Genomic DNA, 20,277 nt, shown 5'->3' with positions numbered 1-20,277 from the left:
TGATTGCACATGCATGCTCGATTCTCCCTGCAGCCCATACAGAGCTGCCTTCCTTGCGCTCCCCAAACTCCCCACACACATTCCTCTCACATTCCTGGCCCATTACTGTACCGCTTGCACTGCACCCCTCGGGACATTTTCCATAACTACAGCTGGACTTACACACATCTATGAGATCCTCACTTCAAAGAGAGCTTCTCACTGTCATGTCCCTTGTAAGAAATGTTAATCTGTGTATTGCTGTTAATAAAAAATTAGTCTTACAAAGATAGTGATTCTTTATTTGTGACTTACACAGGATAGTTGCAACAGAAATTCACACAGTGGCAACTGGCACATTTGCAGACTACAATTAACGCTCAGGCAGGAATCACTACAGGGCCTCAGTGTCAAAATGCTGCCTCAAAGCCTCCCTCATTTGAATAGCCCTCCGTTGAGCCCCTCTAATAGCCCTGGTGTCTAGCTGCTCAAAATCAGCTGCCAGGTGATCCACCTCAACACTCCAGCCCTGGGGAAACTTTTCCCCCTTAGCTTCACAAATGTTATGCAGAGCAGCAGGCTGCTATGACCATGGGAATATTTTCCTCACTGAGGTCTAACTTGGCAAAAAGGCAGTATCGGTGACCCTTTGATCTGTCAAATGCTCATTCAACAGTCATTCTGCACCTGCTAAGTCAGTTGTTGAAGCGCTCCTTGCTGCTGTCAAGGTTTCTGGTGTAAGGCTTCATGAACCACGGGAGCAAGCGGTAGGCTGGGCCTCCCAGGATCACTAAGGGCATTTCCACTATATTCGCTATTAGAATCTTCTGGTCTGGAAAGAAAGTCCCTGCATGCAGCTTTCTATATAGGCCAATGTTCCTGAAGATGCATGTGTCATGTACCTTCTTGACTACCCCACGCTGATGTCAGTAAAATGACCCCAATGATCCACCAACACCTACAATACCATAGAGAATTAGCCCTTTCTGTTGATGTACTCCGTCGCAAGATGGTCTGGCATCAAAATGGGGATATGTGTGCCATCTACTGCCCACTGCAGTTAGGGAGTCCCATTGACAAAAAAGCCATCTACTATTTCCTGCACATTGCCCAGAGTCACAGTCCTTCATAGCAGGAGCTGATTAATGGCCCTGCACACGTAGGCGCCAACTTTTCATGGTGCCAGTGGGTGCTCGCCCCCTGCCCCGCCCCGACTCCACCCCTGTCCTGCCCCTGCCCTGCCCCCGTTCCAACCCCTTTCCCAAAGTCCCCGCCCCAATTCCGCTCCCTCCCTGCTCCTATTGGACTCCTTCCCCAAGTCCTGGTCCTGGCCCCGCCTCTTCCTGGCGCGCGCAGTGTTCCCCCTCCTCTCCCTTCCTCCCAGTGTTTGCTGCCGTGAATCAGCTGTTTCCTGGCGGCAAGCGCTGGGAGCAAGGGGGAGAAGCGGGGATGTGGTGCGCTCAGGGGAGGAGGCGGAGCGGAGGTGAGCTGGGGCGGTGGGGGGGCGGGGTGGGGAGCTGCTGGTGGGTGCAGAGCACCCACCAACTTTTCCCCATGGGTGCTCCAGCCCCGGAGCACCCACAGAGTTGGCGCCTATGCCTGCACACTTGCATCACCGCAACCCTCACGGTGACTTCCCAACTCCAAACTGATTTGTGACTGACCAGTAGCAGTCTAGAGTTGCCAGCTTTCACACAGTGATCACCACGCACTTTTCCACCATTAGGGCAGCTCTCATTTTGGAGTCCTTATGCTGGAGGGCGGGGGTGAGTGCCACTCAGAGTTCCAGGAAGGTGGCTTTGCGCATATGAAAGTTCTGTAGTCACTGCTTATCATCCCATACCTGCTCACAATCCAGTCCCACCACTCGGTGTTTGTTTTCTGAGCCCAATAGCAATGGTCCACCGTGTGCAGCTGCTTTATGAATGCCAACATCAATCTTGAATTGTTTCTTTGCATGGCACACAGCAGGGCAGGCACCATGGATTTCTGTTCAGATTTGCAGCTCATGAAATACTGCAGGATCAGCCATGTTGTGTTCATAACGCGTATCACAGGACTGGTGAGCAGAGATGGTGGGCAAAGTTTAAAGGTGCAGTTGAAAAATGGAACGAAATGCAGTCGGAAGCCCTTGGAATCTTGGGACCAAGAAAACTGCATCACGGGGTGATGAGCCTGCTCCCAAGATGCATTGTGATCATAGCAAGAGACTGTGGCAATTTCACAGTGGCATAGCTATCCATGGTGCGCTGCTCTCTCTGACGATGCTAGAGCACCAACTGTGGATCGGCTCTCCTGATATAAAGAGCGTTGTGTGAGTGCACAAGCAATGTAATTACAGCTGCTTATGATCATGGACGTAACTTAAATCGACTTAAGTACGTAGCGTAGACACAGCCTAATAAATGGACTATACCTGGAAAAAGAGGGGGATAAAATTTAAATTTGCCATCTGAACGTCATAGGTGAAAGCAAGCCAGTACAACGTACCGGTAAGAAAGTGGCTGCCAGTATGGGCCGGCACACAGCCGACGTTAAAGCACCGCCGCGGCTGCCCTTTAAACACCATACCAGCAGGGCTGCTGATGGGGGTGGGGGCAAAAGGGGCAGCTGCCCTGGGGCCCGGTGATTTAAAAGGGCCCGGGGCTCCCGGCAGCGGCCAGAGCCCTGGGCCCTTTAAATTGCCGCCGGAGCCCCGGGCGGAGCAGGCCGGACAGTGCTGAAGGGCTGGCTGGGGGAGACTGGCCCCAGCCCCGCCCCAGGCCCTGCCCTTTCTGGGGGCCCAGAGCCTCCCCACCCCCCACCTTGCACAGGAGCCTGGCCACCCTGTGTACCAGTAAGTCCTTTAAGTTACTTTCACCCTGCTGAAGGTTCATGGGTTTTTTTTTCTTTTTTTAGGGTATTTAATCTTGAGACGTTAAGAAGATCATCCACTGGAAACAATTCTCACCAGAAGACAGCACGAAAGCTAGTGAACTCCTCCATTTCAGCTTTTTCGCTGTCTCACTTTCCTCTTCCTGTTTTACATTTCATATACAGCTACCATGTAGTTATTATTTTGATATGAAAGTAATCAACACAAAAATCCTTTTTGTTGTTGTTGTTTCTTGGTAATTTACCTAAATCTCCAAGACAGATTCAGCCTTGATGTGAGTAAGTCAAACATTTTCCAAGTAAGTGGCTCTGTAGGATTTGAAGAAAATGGTTTGCAGGTATAAACTCACAGTAGATCTTTGTGGACTATTGGCAACATTGCAAAGTACACCACAAATCCAATAACCTGTGCTAAAAAGAGGCATAGGCCCCACTGACACCATACACATGAGTACTGTAGCAACTAGAAGCTCGGAGGCAACCTTTAGTTAAGCTAGTATGATACTCGGAGCAGGAAGTTACTGTAGAAGTACAGTTTTTAAATGAAAGGTTGTGTGTGTGTGTATTTTGAGGGTAATTCTTTAGGGGAGAAGACAGAGAAGAAATTCTGTACGGGATTTTGGAAGCTCAGTAATATATTTTTCAAGTTCTAGATATCCTTGCTGGACTGGATGAGCAGACTGTCGGGAAAAAAATCTGGCACTGATAGAAGGTTAGCCTTTCAAGTCAGGGTTGGGGGAAACAGGTGGAACAGTGCAGCAAAGCCAGCATTTTTCTCCAGCCAGGTACTTGGTTCCTGGATAAATACCAGAGTTTAGCCTCCTCAGTTTTCAGGATCTCCATCACTCTGAGAAACACTAGCTTCATTCTTTATAAAAAGACATTTTTTCTGTAAAAAGAACAGGAGTACCTGTGGCACCTTAGAGATTAACAAATTTATTTGAGCATAAGCTTTCATGAGCTACAGCTCACTTCATCGGATGCATCTGATGAAGTGAGCTGTAGCTCACGAAAGCTTATGTTCAGATAAATTTGTTAGTCTCTAAGGTGCCACAAGTACTCCTTTTCTTTTTGCAAATACAGACTAACATGGCTGCTACTCTGAAACCTGTCATTTTTTTCTGTAGCGTCTCTGAGACACGTCTCTCAAAAATATCACAGGCAGATATTAAAAGCAGTAAGTGATACCACACAGTGGTGTTCTCAAAAGAAAAACATCTCAGAGACCAACTTAAACAATGTCATTTTTAATACAAGTGGAATTTCATATTAACTGCCTCCCACCCCTTCAAATTTATATTCTTGGCATGAAATCCTGGCCCCACTGACTTTGGTGGGACCAGGATTTCACCTTGATCTTGTTTACGATACATCACTGGATGGACTTCTCTTTTCAAGGCTGCATGCCTTGCCATTTTTGCCACCTTCTCTGGTTCAATCAGACAAAAGCTGAACCCTAATAATGTACATTTCAGAGTTAGTGGTCTGTATTCTTGAACTGAAACATAAAAATTTGCATAGAAACAAAAATGTGGATTGCTGTATAAAATACATAAATAATAATATAATAAATAATATTTTGCACTTGTCAAGTGGCTTCCATCTGAGGATCTCCAACAAATCTCTACAAACATCCATTAACTCCCCCTACGCAGTGTTGTATTATCCCCATTTTACAGCTGAGGAAAATGAGCTACAGAGAAGTGAATTGTCTTGCTCAGAGTTCCACACAAAGTCCAGAACAAGATCCCAGATCTCCAGCCAGCTAGTTGTGCTTTAATCACAAGAATATTTTTACTAAAGATGGCTGACATCAGGCAACACACCACAATACACAATGTATACAGCCATTCAGTATCAAAGTGTGTCCTTCAGCAATTCAACATGTTTAACATTTTTAATCCAAGTCTTTTTTTAAACATATACTACCATTCATTTATTACATGAATACCTCATATTTCTGCAGAACATTACATTTTTCAAAACGTTGTACAAATATTAATGAGCTAATCTTCACCATGGTTTGATTATTGTTTTAAACATGTGAAAACAGAGACAGAATTTAAATGACTTTCATAAGGCCCCACAACAATTCAAGGGTGGAGCCAAGATCACAACTTCCAGCCTTATGCACAGTCCACTAGACAATGATCCCTCTGATATACAACATTCTGATGTTTTACGTATCAGCCAAATGTGGCCTACGGGTGTCAGCACAGGATTAGAAGCCAGGAGCTCTTGAGTTGTACTCCAATTTTTGACACTGACACACTATGAACATGGGCCTTTTGCTTAACCTCTCTCTCTCAGTTTCCTCATTTATGACATGGCAACTCTATCTCACCGTGTATTAGTCTGTACATTGCTTTGAAGATGAAAACACCTATACAAATGCTAAGTAAATATAGACAACAAATAGCCCACACTAATGGAAATATAGATATATATATATGTGATCAGCAGGAACAACAGCAGAACATTCCACTGACGCTGTGGAGAATCAGATAATTGAGAATTAACTTGATGTTCAAGAGCCTGAGTTGATAAAAACTTGATGGTCAAAGGACTGCAATGTTACTTTTTGAGAGTCGGGAGTACGGCTGTTGATAGATTTCACACTGGTAAAAGGGATCCCCTGAGCAATGTAGTCTCAAAATGATGCTCGTGGCTAATGCTCAGAAGAAATACTGCCAAAATTTCTGTTATAAGCTGGCAAAAACAAACATATACACACAAGGAGCCCTGTGATTCTCACAGGTGAAAAATATTAGCAAAAGACAAAACTTTCACATTCATATACTATAAAAGCCTCCCTTAATCTTGGCTAATTCTCTTGTAAAAAGGGAGGGAAAAATCTGGAATATCTTGGCTTGAAAACAATTGTGGGAGAGATAATAAATACATTGCACTGGAGTAGCTTATTGATAGTGTTTACATTACAGTATTAAGTATTTGCACTAGCACATAGAGTTGAATGTATAACAGTGAATCACATTTGGGATAGGCTGGACATGAATTAGAAAGACAAAAAGTTATAAAAGAAAGTTGCATGGTAATTCCAAACTTATTCCATTAGCAGGGTTGTTTGGGGAGTTTACAAAGCTTGAATCACTTTTTCAAAATTTTTGTGACTAAGAGAAGTCTCATGGCCTTGGGCTATTTTTGGCAGAGTTTCTACAGCCAGCATTTTAAGCTATAGCACATGGAGCTGGTCAGAATATTTTTTGTTGGGGGGCTACAGAAAATTTAAACAAAAATGAAAATGTTTTCACTTGCATCAAAATATTCAAATTATTTTTTTTTTACTTTTTGTCAAAAAAACTCGAACATTCTGAAGTTTTTGGCAGCCAAACTGAATATTTTACCTGAAAACTGCCAAAAACTAAAAAAAATAAAAAGAATTCAGACAGTAGCTGCCAATCATTGGGGGAAAAGCAAATAAAGGTTTTATGAAGATTTAAAAAAAACCAAAAAAACCCCAGAAACTTTCTGCAAAAATATTCATTTTGTTGAAAACCCAATTTTACAAAAACCAACCAAACAAAAAACCCAGGTTGACAGAAAATTTTTGACCAGCCATAAGAAAACCTCTTTGGGATTTACAGCTTTTAAACATTCAGTGAAAATTTGGCCAGGGGACCCATGAACTCCTATGCATAATAAGATAACGTGAAATGAAATTCCTCATATCCAGAGTGCTTGTGATTTTAAAAAATATATTTAGTCACAAATGACATTAATCCATTTGGAGAAAACTCTAATGTGCTTAAATCCTCCTTATTGAGTGTACATGTCAATGCAATCTTTTAGGCCATTTCCTACAGTCATTCTGCATATGGACATGCCAGGATATAGCCTGACACTGACTTCCTCTATAGTCTTTGGTAAGTTGCACACGAACATTTATTTCAGTTTATCTGTAGCACTAGGATAAGTGTCCTTATTTATCTACTTCATTGGGGTCTTCTAAGATCCAGCAAATAAGTTAATGTTTATGAAGCTCTTTAAATGGTAAATATTATTATTACCAGAATTAATTCATGCAGAAACATATCTAGAGAGTTAATACATGCAGAAATAAAACATGCTTAACACTGGCTGTGTGTTCACTAAAAAAAATCCTCCAGGCTTCTCTGCTTTGAAAGGTTGCAGATACTACCCTTGGTCAAGTGACTCAGGAGAAACCCAACAAAGTTATGTGAGTCTGTTTTTGCTGTCCTGGAGTACGCTGGCTAGGGGAGGGGTAATCTCTGAGGAAGACTTCATGTAAATGTTCAGTTCAGTGTTTCTGACTGATTCAGAGGGGTGATAAACCTGTCCCTTTGGAGCTGTGTAAATAATGTTTGGAGAATGGCAGTAAATCTAGACAAAGGATGAACAAACTGCCATTGTAGCTATGTGCGTTGGGTTTGCACCTGTGGCTTGTAACAAGCAGAAAAAATAGTTTTGTTAAGGAAAAAAAAAAAACAATTAACATGCTCCTCCCGTTTTTTCTCTCTCACTTTTATCATGGCCAATGTGACCTGTTCTGTGGATTGCTTTTTTTAAAGATGAGAGTCCTTTAAAGCTCTTCATTGCTCCTTCCCGTCAGTCTCAGAAATGCCACTTGTTCTCTATTGACATCAGCAGACTCTTTAAACACTCCGACTGGGCTGCTTACTAACCTTTTCCAGGAGTGATAACTCATAAAAGTAGTTCTTAATGTTCTTAATTTCAATGGCTCCTTACAATTCTGCCACATCAAAGATTCATGCTCCCTCCACCCCACCAACTAAACACTTATTAAAATTAATCAAAATGGTTTCCTCATCCCTGCTTCAGTCTTTGCAGGTTCTGATATGAAGGCTCACATAAAAAACATACACCCTGGCTGGGCATTTTTTCAAGATTTTTTTGGCAGTTGCAAAATTAATCTGGGTGGTACCTTTAGACTGCCAACTACAGTGATCTGTAGGGGGAGAATAAGTCAATTATTGTGCACTAGTTTGTTTATGTATGTATCTCTGTGTGTATGTGTGCACATGCGTGGATTGTAGTGTCCCAATGTATTATCCCCTGTATACTTTTTTAATACCTGGTGCAATCAGGTTCATTCCAAATTTTTAAGAACACCAATATTCAAAAGTGTCCAAAGATCAGTGATAAAAATCAACCTTAGTGGATTGGGTTAGCATTGATGTAAATCAGGAGAAACTCCATTAAAGCCAATGGAGCTACACTGATGTAAAATCAGCATCATGAAAAAGAGAATAAGGCACAACCTTTGTGTTTGTATGTTATTTATGTTTGTAGTTATTTATATTTACATCATTGTAATGCTTTGGCATTCAGCTTTCTGTTAAACAATTTAGAAAATTTTAACTTTGGTTGTTTTTGCTTTCCCCCTTTTCTCTTTTCCATTCTTTCACCCCTATTTTTCTTGCCTGCTGCACTACGTCTTGTATCTCTTCCACTATCTTTCAATCTCTGTTGTTCTCTTTCCTTCCCTGTATCTTAATCTACCTGGTTTCTCTTCCTCCTCCTTTCCCTGAATTCTATTTGCAACCTACCTCCCCCATGTCCTTTCAGGCTCTCCTTCCTTCTGTATCTCTTTTTCACCCAACAGTCTTCCTAAATATAATGGTTTCCATTTAAAAAGTTACCATTTACAAACATTTACCATACTTTTCCCCTGTTCTTAAAATAGGAATAAACATTGGTACCTCAGACCCTGCTGCATGGTCATTATTGACAAATGGTAACAATATGAAGGTGACCCCTGTAAATGTATTACATTAGAAAATATGTATTACACTAGAAAGCATGCCTAATAGTGATAGACTCAAGGAGCTCAATCTATTTAGATTAACAAAGAGAAGGTTAAGCGGTGAGCTGATTACAATCTATAAGTACCTATATGGGGAACAAATATTTAATAATGGGCTCGTTTATCCAGTGGAGAAAGATATAAAATGATCCAATGGCTACAAGTTGAACAAATTCAACTGGATATAAGGCATAAAATTTTAACAGTGAAAGTAATTAACCATTGGCACAATTTACCAAGTGTTGCGGTGGATTCTCCATCATGGACAATTTTAAATCAAGATTGGATGTTTTTCTAGAAGATGTACTCTAGGAATTATTTGGGGGAGTTCTATGGCTGTGTTACACAGGAGGTCAGACTAGATGATCACAATGATCCCTTTTGGCCTTGGAATCTATGAATCTATGAAGTAGAGAAGTGCACAGTTTCAATGGGGTTCAGTGAGACCACTCATTGGGTAAGGTACTATTCAACATGAATAAGGATGTCACAATCTGGTCCAATTTATTTAATAAAGCCCACTAATGACACTTTATCTAGTCTGCCACAAACAAATATAGGAATTTCTACATTCATGAAATACAATTTACAGAATTTTAATGAAATTTTACTAAAAAGAATAAAAAGAAAACCCCACTATAAAATATGACTAGCCCCAAGATTACATCAAAGTATAGTGTCTGCTTACGTTTGACATATTAAATATCAGCAAAAATTAGTGTTCATTTCTCCATGATACCTCCAGATGGCATGAAAACTCTTCTCCTTTAAATCTTTATTATAATATCATTTTTTTTTAAAATGGTAACCATTGGAAGCATTCTATACCAACATACGCTATTACCATTCCCAACAATCACAGTATCAGAAGGCATAAAGCTGCTAGTGCTTCATTTATTAAACAAGTTTGACTAAATATAACATATTGTAATTACATTCTACAGCAAAATCTATAGGACAAACCATTCACAGACCATGTCAAATCTTTTTATCGATTCATTTCCAGAAGATTTTTACTATATATTTATGTCAGAAATCAAAACATTCAACTATCACACTTATTGTACCTTATTCTATGGCTACTTTTGGCCATGTAACAGATAGTGACACCTTGCAAGACTTACATGATCTAGCACTCTCAATTTAAATAACAAGAGCCAGAGGACACAAATTACAGACTCGATGCACTCTGAAATTCACATGACTGCACTGTGAAAAGAATTCCACTCCTACTCAAATGGGATAAAAAGGGTAAGTGATTTTGTAGCAATTCAATCCTCTCCTAACTCATGAGAGTGAAATCAAGTTTGCTGAGCTAGCCTGGTTTTTTTTGTTTTTTGTTTTAAACTTTGAGTCCCTCTGTTTGAAGAGCTGGTTTATTCTGGTAACAGTAAAACAGTTAATTCCCTTGTACACGGGGAAAAAACAGGGCGGGGGGACCTCTACTGTTGCATTAGAGTAAAGGTGAACACTGATATATTACAAGTGCCTATTCACATCTGTTTCTCAACTGCTTTTGTTAATTCAAAAACATCAACAAAATCGTGAGAGACCAGAGGTAGCTGTAATTGGATTTCAAGTAATTCAGAGGTGAAGTTGCAGACTGCAGTCTTTTAAAATTACATCAGTACATCAAAGGCAGATGTGACATGATATCTTCTGGAAAATGTGACAAACTTCTGCAGCTTTAAGGTAACATTGGACCTCTCCGGTTGTAAAAGCCAATCTCACTCGCTCACTCCACCAAAAATAATTTAATATTTATTCAGCTTGTTACAGGGCCATCTCACTTTTCAAGATCTCTCACAGTAAGGATGCTAATGATTTATGAACAATTAACTATGAATCATTACTTAAAAGCTTTTTAAAGAACAGCATCAGTGAAAGAGCTTCATCTTAATGAAAACAAACAGACAAACACTATTTGGCATAACAATGCAGATTAAAACATAGCAATCATCTCTGATCACAAATATGAAACTGACTTACGATGTATGTGATGCACTGTTTTCTGGATTCTTTGGCTCAGCATCACCTTTCCCTTAAAAAAGAAGAAAAATAATATGAAAAATGGGTGAATATCAAAACCTTTATGGTGTTAGAGGTCAATACATTATCAGGCTAATTTTAACACTTTCAAAGTGTAGAGAAGAATGCTTTCTAAATATCATATGGCAGGTATCTGGGGCACTAACTGAGCACTTGCAAACTGGGAGTTAACATCAACATGACTTTTCCTGTCCCTTGTATATGCGCTTAGGGGTAAGTTGTAAAGCAGGCCTGACAATTTCATGCCTAGCAGATCCCTAGCAAGAAGGCAGGAAACTCTGTAAGACTGGCCGCTTGCAGGACAGGACAGAAGGACAGAATACCTTGGGGCCTTAGTCACTATAGGCCTGAAATGACAGATCAGTCTGCAGGGTTTTGGGATCCCTTCCCTCCCTAACACCCCCCAAAAAACAAACGAACAGTTTGATTCACTTTATTTGCTGTGAATACTGCTCTCTGAACAACCTGAGGAACCCCAGTGTTAGACAGTCCCTAGTCCTAACATGGCCGTGCAGGGTAGACAGCCATAGTTGGGCTACCCAGAACTTGACTTTGAGGTCTGTGCAGATCACTGTGTCTGTGCAGCTCTGCTTTGTAAGCAAGCAGGTATGGAGAAGGCAGAGAGGCTCAGGGAGCAGATGGATCCATGGCTCTTTTCCTTCCTGCCCTCAAGTGCTCCCCAGAAGAGCTGTCTGGAACCGCTGTGGGAACTAAGATGCACCTTTTCAGTGCCACAGTAAATTACTTCCCCTTACTTGTACATAAAGAGAGGCCCACAATTCTACCTGGGTCCCCTCCCAAGACAATGGTCACATATGCTGCCCCTTACACAGAGGTGTGGGTCACTGCCCTAATCTAGCAGCCATTAAGGAGAAACATGGTTGGTCTGAAAGCCTTGAGAGGGTTGGATTTTTGTTTTTGATACTGTACCACCTTGCTTACACCATTTATAATCTGAGTGCAAAATATTGTTTCTGTGCTAGCCAACGGCCCAGGCACTTGTTTACCCGTGGACACTGAAGTGCTGTTTACATGCAAGTTTGTGATAATCAGGAGATGAAAAGCTGGAGTGTGACTATCTTACAGATGGGACCAGTGTTTTTCCATTCAGTTTTAATGAGTTTTGTCAAATCAAAATTCATTTGTATTCTGTGAAATAATGTTTGAAATTGTTTCAGTGTTTTCTTGTGTGTAGTGCTTGATTTACACCCATTGAACTCAATGGAAAATCTCTAATTGACTTCAAAGGGCTTTGGACCGAGCCCCAGGACATTACAAGAACTTCAGTGTTACATACTAATAGCTGTTGCCAAAGTTCTCAAGTTTGATTTCCACTAAATCAAAGGTGGAAAAACTTGGGGTATGAAATGAACCTCTGGGGAGAAATACTGGTCCCTTTGAAGTTAATGGGAGGTTTGCCATTGACTTAAATGGATTTCATTCCTGGTACTTTCCCCAGTGCAATCCTGAAACAAGCTGAAATAGTTGCTCAAACTAATTATGCTTCTAGGAGCAGGGGTCCAGCAAAGGAGCCTTTGGTTAGCTTACACACTTATTCCATGATGTGTTGGTACCTGCATCAGATGTTTCTAGGCCTTCTAGGCTTGCAGGGAGGGTTTCACCGAAACATTGCTTACCTTTGGGAAGGAGGGGAAAAAATCAGTAGTTCTTATCACCAATTAGCCTTTGAAATCAGACCCACAATTTTAAACTAATTGGAAGGACTGGCATGAAGCTAGTCATATCTATTTTTATCAAACGTTTGCTACACACAGAATGATTACAAGATAACTTTTATATTTTATGTAATTACATTGTGCCTTCAAAAATTAATTAAGGCTCAACACCCTATGAGCCCATTTTAGAGACTTGATTATGAGAAAGAGCTGTTGAAGGAGTTACTCAATATCACACAGTGAATTAGTATCTGGGACAAACATTAGAACTCAGAAATCCTGACTCCCAGTTCTAACTATTAGATGCCTTCTCCACACAGTTGCTTTAATTAAAATATAAGTACCTGTGGCATCATTTTCTCCCAAAGAAAATAGGGTTATTATGGGGTGGGGTGGGGAGAGATAAGTTCTGGGTATTTGGTTGTGACTAGACATAGACCAGAGGTGAAGTGCAAATTTGAATCCAAAACTCTCACGTCTTGTGGTGTTTAGATTCAGTTGTCGAGTTGGAGCTGGGAAATTTGGGTCTGGCTCTGAATTTCCCAAAGTTCAGGCGGGGTTTGGAGATGTTGTTCTGGTTTAGTTCCATGGCTAGTTGTGCCCCTTATGCCTGTCACTGGATATAAGGCACATAGACTGGCTTAGCAACAATCTGCCTTGAAATATCGGTCAGTACCATATCTACATCCGAAAACAAATAATAGTTCATCACAGATATTCTATTTGTAACTAATACTTTTGTTAATAACACATTAGTACAGTGAGCACTGGCGGTTTCACGTGCAAATGGGATGTGAGACTCTGAGTGATGACTTGGCAGTTTGTTCTGCACCAGTTGGAAAAGCTGAAGTATTTTAGTTCTGCTCTTAGCAGCAATTAGTGTTGTGGCAATAAGGAAAGCAGAATAGGTTCTGTTGCAGGGATGATATTTAGCTAAACAGGATATTAATGAATTACTCTACGGTGAATGTTTGCAGCTGCTTTAATGCTCACAATCATTTAACATTTCAGGGGGAAGGGAGAGCAATTGTACAGTATATAAGAGTAAGAGGGAGAATGGAGAATTAATGCCTTACTGACTCCACAGAAAGAGAACTGAACCATTACTCCAATGAGCCATAGAAATTCAAGAAAAAATTTATTTACTAAGCATGAATGAGATTTAAAGATTTGGAATTCAGATTCAGTTTGACAAGCCTAGTAAAAGGGTGTTGCTTCTCTGAGCTACCTGACCTGTTTGAGCCCACTCTTATCCACACTCTATCTTCCAAGTCTTCACACAAACTGCCATAACCAATGTGCCCTTGTCTCCCCTTAGCTGAAGGCACTATTATGGGGGACAGGCAATTCAGCAACCAGCTAATCCTCTTTAGCTCCAGGTATCATTCTCTGGGCAGGTTATGAGACCCTTTCCATCCTCCACCTCAGTCTTTTGAAGCTGGCCAGGAGTCCCACTAGATGCCCTACTTCTTTTGCAAGCCTGCTGCTGGTCTGCTCTCTTCCAAAAGACTGATCTTCTGGTGCATGTGCGTATGGATAAAGGCCTTCTAGCCCCAGTTTTTCAGCTGTAGACCTGGCTGGTTTCTGCTGCTTCCCACTGAACTGGCTCTTTTAACATTTCACATTCTAAGGGTGGAATGACCCAGAGCGCAAAGGCCAATTTCAAATCCACTTTCTTGAAGGGGTGGGGAGATTAGTTGAGATTGGTTCATTGAATCAGGCAGGCACAGAGCAGCGCCAAGACAAATGCTGTCCCGGACTCATTCAGCCTGAGACTGGGACTTGAACTCTGCATTTTGGGACTGTTCTGTCCAATTGGGGATGGGTGGTCACCCTAGCTAGACCACAATCCCCCAAATACAAGGAAAAATAAAGCAAGACACCCAGGCAGGTGGTCAATCAAAATCATGAAACAGTTAAGTCATGAACACCGAGTTCAGGGAGCAGGAACCAGGAAGCAAACAGGAAACGGAAGAGGGAGCAGGAAACAAGATGCAAGAAGGACCGAATGGCTAGGCAGCAGTTCTGCGGAAAAGGACCTAGGTGTGACAGTGGACGAGAAGCTGGATATGAGTCAGCAGTGTGCCCTTGTTGCCAAGAAGGCCAATGGCATTTTGGGATGTATAAGTAGGGACATAGCGAGCAGATCGAGGGACGTGATCGTTCCCCTCTATTCGACATTGGTGAGGCCTCATCTGGAGTACTGTGTCCAGTTTTGGGCCCCACGCTACAAGAAGGATGCGGATAAATTGGAGAGAGTCCAGCGAAGGGCAACAAAGATGAATAGGGGTCTAGAACACATGACTTATGAGGAGAGGCTGAGGGAGCTGGGATTGTTTAGCCTGCAGAAGAGAAGAATGAGGGGGGATTTGATAGCTGCTTTCAACTACCTGAAAGGGGGTTCCAAAAAGGATGGCTCTAGACTGTTCTCAATGGTAGCAGATGACAGAACGAGGAGTAATGGTCTCAAGTTGCAGTGGGGGAGGTTTAGATTGGATATTAGGAAAAACTTTTTCACTAAGAGGGTGGTGAAACACTGGAATGCGTTACCTAGGGAGGTGGTAGAATCTCCTTCCTTAGAGGTTTTTAAGGTCAGGCTTGACAAAGCCCTGGCTGGGATGATTTAACTGGGAATTGGTCCTGCTTCGAGCAGGGGGTTGGACTAGATGACCTTCAGGGGTCCCTTCCAACCCTGATATTCTATGATTCTATGGCTACATACACATCAATCACCACAATTTCCTTCTTTTTTCCCCCAAAGTTCAGCAGTACTTTGCCAGAGGCAGCTGGTGATCCCGGGGCTGTAGGTTATACCTCTGATTGAGATTAGGGGCTGGATGCTATTGATGTGGCACAGCTTCCTTAATCTGCCACATATCATCATACAGAAAAGAGTGTCCTCTTCCCTATCTGTTTTCCTTTCAGTAGGAAGTATATCTTCTTGGTTAACAATATGTTCTCTGTGTGGTAAACACACTCGCCACGTTCCGTACTCTGCAGCCCGCAAGATCATGCCATGAGTAATGAAAATACTTCCAGCCCATCACCTAACATACACTGCTTGTCTAGGATAGAATGTGTGGAGTCTTGTGTGGATACGCTTGTTGAAAGTCGTATACTTCTTAGTCACATCAGTTGGCTTTGAGGATGGCAAAGGGGTGGGATGAGCCTCTTCCATCAGCATAGACAACTTGGTGCTCAGAGGTCAGTTGAACAGCCAGTAGAATGGGGTTTCTCCAGTATTTTCATGAGTGTACTCCAAATAACATATAAAGCATAACTCAGTGCAATATGTAAGAGTATATCTAGAAATCCCTGCAGTATGCTAGCTACACACTTCTTCAGAGTCCACTATGCCATTTCCTTGGGGATGGTACCCAGCAGATTTATAATGTGCTGTACTAATACTCATCAGAAAGTCTTCAAACTCTCTTGGTAGAAAAGGTGTCTCATTCTGAAACAAGGCTCTCTGGTAGGCCAAACATTGCAAATAAAGTGGTTAGGAGAGAATTTAGCTCCTCAGAGGTAGGTGCCTTGTGAAATTATGAATACAAAATAGTAACGTGAGTAATAGTCTATAACAGCATCTTTTGCAATACTGCACTTGGCCACATTCAACTTTATGCCAGCTTGTTGGGGTCAGGTTAGCACCTGGTCCAGAATAGCATTACGTACAGGAAGGGTCTTAGCAAAGATGAGAATGTCATCCAGATAACAACATGCACCCTGGCAGAGGTAGAGATGGAATGGCCACTTGAATGGTCCCTTACAATATGTGCTAACTACATATGCTAAACAATCTGATCCACTTTGCATTTTGCTGTGAAGCTGGGAACTCCTTTGCCAGACCTGAAGAAGAGCTCTGTGTGGCTTGAAAGCTTGTCTCTCTCATCAACAGAAGTTGGTCCAATAAAAGATATCACCTCTCCCACTTTGTCTCTCTAAAATCTGTGCACAGTCAAATGTTGCCCTTCTTCTTGTATATTGTCACCCATAGGCGAAATTCAATCCACAGGCCCTTCCACCTCCCGAATGAAGCCATTATCTTTCACGTGTTGCAATTCTGTTCAGATCTTGTCCATAAGTGCAGGAGGTACATGATTTGCAGGCAGTGCAAAGGGCTTGGTGTTCAAATCCAACAGCAGAGACAATGGATATCCCACGCACAGAATACTGTTAAACAAATCATGGTGTCTCTGAATGATATGTTGGGTATCCCCTTCTACTCTAGCTATTCTATTCTAGCTGACATAACTACTCCTCAGGTGTCCTGTGTAAGTACATGCATAATACCAAGGTGCAAGCACACATCATATGATTATAATGGAAAAGGATTTGCAGTAGCAGCACCTTTAAAAATGTTAAACTTTGCAGTCAAGGCGCCTCTGTAGAGCACAGAGCATAGAGCTTCACCCATTGTCTGCAAATCATACAAATTCCAAGCTTTTATTACCACTGTAGTCAGGCAAATATCCAAATTATGAACTAACCCAGAGGGGAGAACGTTAACTTCAGAACCCCTATCCACCAAGCACTTCAGCAGTGTACCATTACAATACGGGATTCCAGCTCCAGCGCCTTGCCACTTGAGGAGATTGTACTAAAGGAAACATCTGGTCCCTGGTAAAAACGATTTTGTGCGGGTCTACATTTACAGTATGCACTGAAGGCTTCCCGTCTTCATGAACCAGTGTACAGTGGCAGACTAACTCAAAGCATCCTTCCTTCTCATGAGTCTGGCACACAGCAATTCTGGCTGGGCAGGCAGGGAAATTGGCCAAGTGACCTGTATTACCACAGCAGAAACAGTGAGGAGCTGGCAACTTTTGCTGCTGAGGCCATGGAGCAGGAGTAGGTAGCGTTGTATGACCCTGGGCAATGGAAGCAGGAGAACCAGCTAATGGGGATTTAAGTGTAGATACAAAGGTAGCAGCAATCTGAGACATTCCAGCCTAAACCCTCTCAGCTACCTCACTCTTAGTTACTGTGGCTTTAAATGTTAGAGTTCTCACATTTTCAGCCAGTGACCATTTGCTCAGACAGTCACTGGCTATGCCAATCACAAAAATGTCTCTGAGCTTGATCATCATAACTTCCCTGAATTCACAGTCAAGAGCCAACTGCCACAAATGACATGCAAACTCATATATTGTTTTGTTGGGCTGCTGGCGAGTTTAAAAAAAAAACACATTTTCCTTTTTAACAGAACAGAAGCTCCATTCACAACATATTTGTTGAGAAGCTGGACAGACACATCAAAGGAAGGCTTGGGCTCTTTGAGTCCATCATAAATATCAATGCCATCACAACCTAAGCAGTTCTGCAGCAAGGGTAATCTAGTAGCATCAGAGAGCTGCAGGATCTGCACATAGTTCCAGAAATTCTGAATAAAGTATCGCCAGTCAACAGCTGAAGAATGTGCAGGTGGCATGAGTAGCAGAATAGAAGCATAATTTTATGCTCTGATGCGTCCCAGAATACAATCCCCAAAACACAAGGAAAATGAAGCAAGAGGCACAGATAGATGGTCAATCAAAACATGTAATAACTATGAGACAGTTAAGTCAGCAACAGTCTGAACAAAACATAACAGTCCCCAATGACAGATATGTAGCAGCAGGCGCCGAGTAACTGCACACACCCAACACCAGGCACACAACCCCACCACTACTCCCAGAAGAACAGGAACTGGAATATTGAGTTCAGGGAGCAGGAACCAGGAAACAAACAGGAATATGGAGCAGGAAGCAAGGAGCAGGAAAACAACACACATAGACACCAGTCAGCGCAGTAATGAAACTTATTAATGTTTGTAAAGTGCTTTGAGATCCTTGTATGGAAGACACTACAGAAGTGCAAAATTATTAGTTTTTGTGGGAAAGGTGGCAGGGGCGCCATTACAGATTTTGGGGAGAGGGGCAACTTTAACCGTGATTCCAGGGGCTTCTTAGGCACCTGAAAACTCTAGTCTTTTGGCAGATAACAGCAATTAGCTGACAGGAGCACCGTATCTAATTCCTATATAAAAGAAAGAAAATTAAATAAATATTAGACCCACTCAGCTCTAATACTAACATGTTCTGACATCTTGTGGCAAGTCACCTAAGGGACACTGGTTAGGCTTAAAATCTTAATGTATATTCTTACTTTGTTACTAACTCTGCGGAGAGAGAGACCCCATCAGGACTCCTGGGTTCTATCTAAGCTCTGGGAGGGCAGTGGAGTCTAGTGGGCTACAGTGGGGGGTAGATACATCTGGGATTTATATAAGAACATCAGAATGGCCATACTGGGTCAGACCAAAGGTCCATCTAGCCCAGAATCCTGTCTTCCAACACTGGCCAACGCCAGGTGCTTCAGGGGGAATGAACAGAACAGGCAATCATTGAGTGATTCATCCTGTTGCTCATTCCCAGCTTCTGGCAAAGAGAGGCCAGAGACACCATCCTGGCTAATAGCTATTGATGGACCTGTCCTCCATGTACTTATCTAGTTCTTTTTTGAACCAGCTTACAGTTTTGGTCTTCACAACATCCCCTGGCAAAGAGTTCCAAGGGTTGATTGTGAAGAAACATTTCCTTTTGTTTCTTTTAAACCTGCTGCCTATTAATTTTATTGGGTGACCCCTAAAGTTATTGTGTTATGTGAAGGAGTAAACAACATTTCTTTATTCAATTTTTCGACACCATTCATGATTTTATAGATCTCCATCATATTCCCACTTACTCACCTCTTTTCCAAGCTGAAAAGTCCCAGTCTTATTAATCTCTCCTCATATGGCAGCCATTCCATACCCCTAATAATTTTTGTTGCCCTTCTTTGTACCATTTCCAAATCCAATATATCTTTTTTGAGATGGGGTGACCACATATGCACGCAGTATTCAAGATGTGGGTGTACCATGGATTTATATAGAGGCAATATGATATTTTCTGTTTTGTTATCTATCCCTTTCCTAATGATTTCCAACATTCCATTAGCTTTTTTGACTGCCACTACACATTGAGCGGATGTTTTCAGAGAACTATCCACAGTGACTCCAAGATCTTTTTCTTTACGGGTAACAGCTAATTTAGACCCCATCATTTCATATGTACAGCTGGGAGTATATTTTGCCATGTGCATTACTTTGCATTTATCAACATGGAATTTCATCTGCCATTTTGTTGTCCAGTTATCCAGTTTTGTGAGATCCCTTTGCAACTCTTTGCAGTCAGCTTTGGACTTAAGTAGCTTGAGTAATTTTGTATCATCTGCAAATTTTGACACCTCACTGTTTACCCCTTTTTTTCAGATCATTTATGAATATGTTGAACAGCACTGGTCCCAGTACAGACCCCTGAGGGACACCACTACTTACCTCTCTTCATTCTGAAAACTGATCTTTTATTCCTACCCTTTGTTTCCTATTTTTTAACTGGAGTGCCTTGCAATGCTTTCAGGATCGTCTAATGATCCTTAATTTAATTTAATGACAAGCCCTTTGTTATCTTAATCACCCTGCCTCTGTTTATAAACATAGAATATCAGGATTAGAAGAGACCTCAGGAGGTCATCTAGTCCAACCCCCTGCTCAAAGCAGGACCAATCCTCAATTTTTGCCCCAAATCCCTAAATGGCCCCCTCAAGGATTGAACTCACAACCCTGGGTTTAGCAGGCCAATGCTCAAACCACTGAGCTAAACTCCCTGCCCCAAGGGCGGAAGCTGAGAGCAGCACAGGACTCATCACATTCCACTCTCAAGCTCCCTCTGGGGCTAGGGCATGCACTATGAGCAGACCTCTAGTATGAAACTCAGGAAGGTGCAGTAGCCTCTCCCCAAAATGGTGCCATTTAACAGCTGGAGTCAAAATATCCTTCATGACAAACTTCACACAGACCACTCCCAAAAT

General features: G+C 42.0%; 1 protein-coding gene across 1 annotated transcript in view; it reads right to left on the bottom strand.

The window, feature by feature from the left end:
- AFF3 (ALF transcription elongation factor 3) overlaps positions 1-20,277 on the bottom strand; it is a 465,059-nt gene that overhangs the window by 159,056 nt on the left and 285,726 nt on the right. Inside the window, exons 7-8 of the mRNA XM_077810373.1 lie at positions 12,283-12,345; positions 10,649-10,700 (exon numbers count right to left, since the gene is read on the bottom strand). Coding sequence (XP_077666499.1) covers positions 10,649-10,700; positions 12,283-12,345 — 115 coding nt within the window. The remainder of the gene's footprint in view (positions 1-10,648; positions 10,701-12,282; positions 12,346-20,277) is intronic.

Source organism: Eretmochelys imbricata, chromosome 1 (assembly GCF_965152235.1).
Source record: "Eretmochelys imbricata isolate rEreImb1 chromosome 1, rEreImb1.hap1, whole genome shotgun sequence".
NCBI lineage: Eukaryota > Metazoa > Chordata > Testudines > Cheloniidae > Eretmochelys > Eretmochelys imbricata.
Note: the sequence above shows the minus strand (reverse complement) of the source record. Positions and strands in the feature narration are given on the sequence as shown.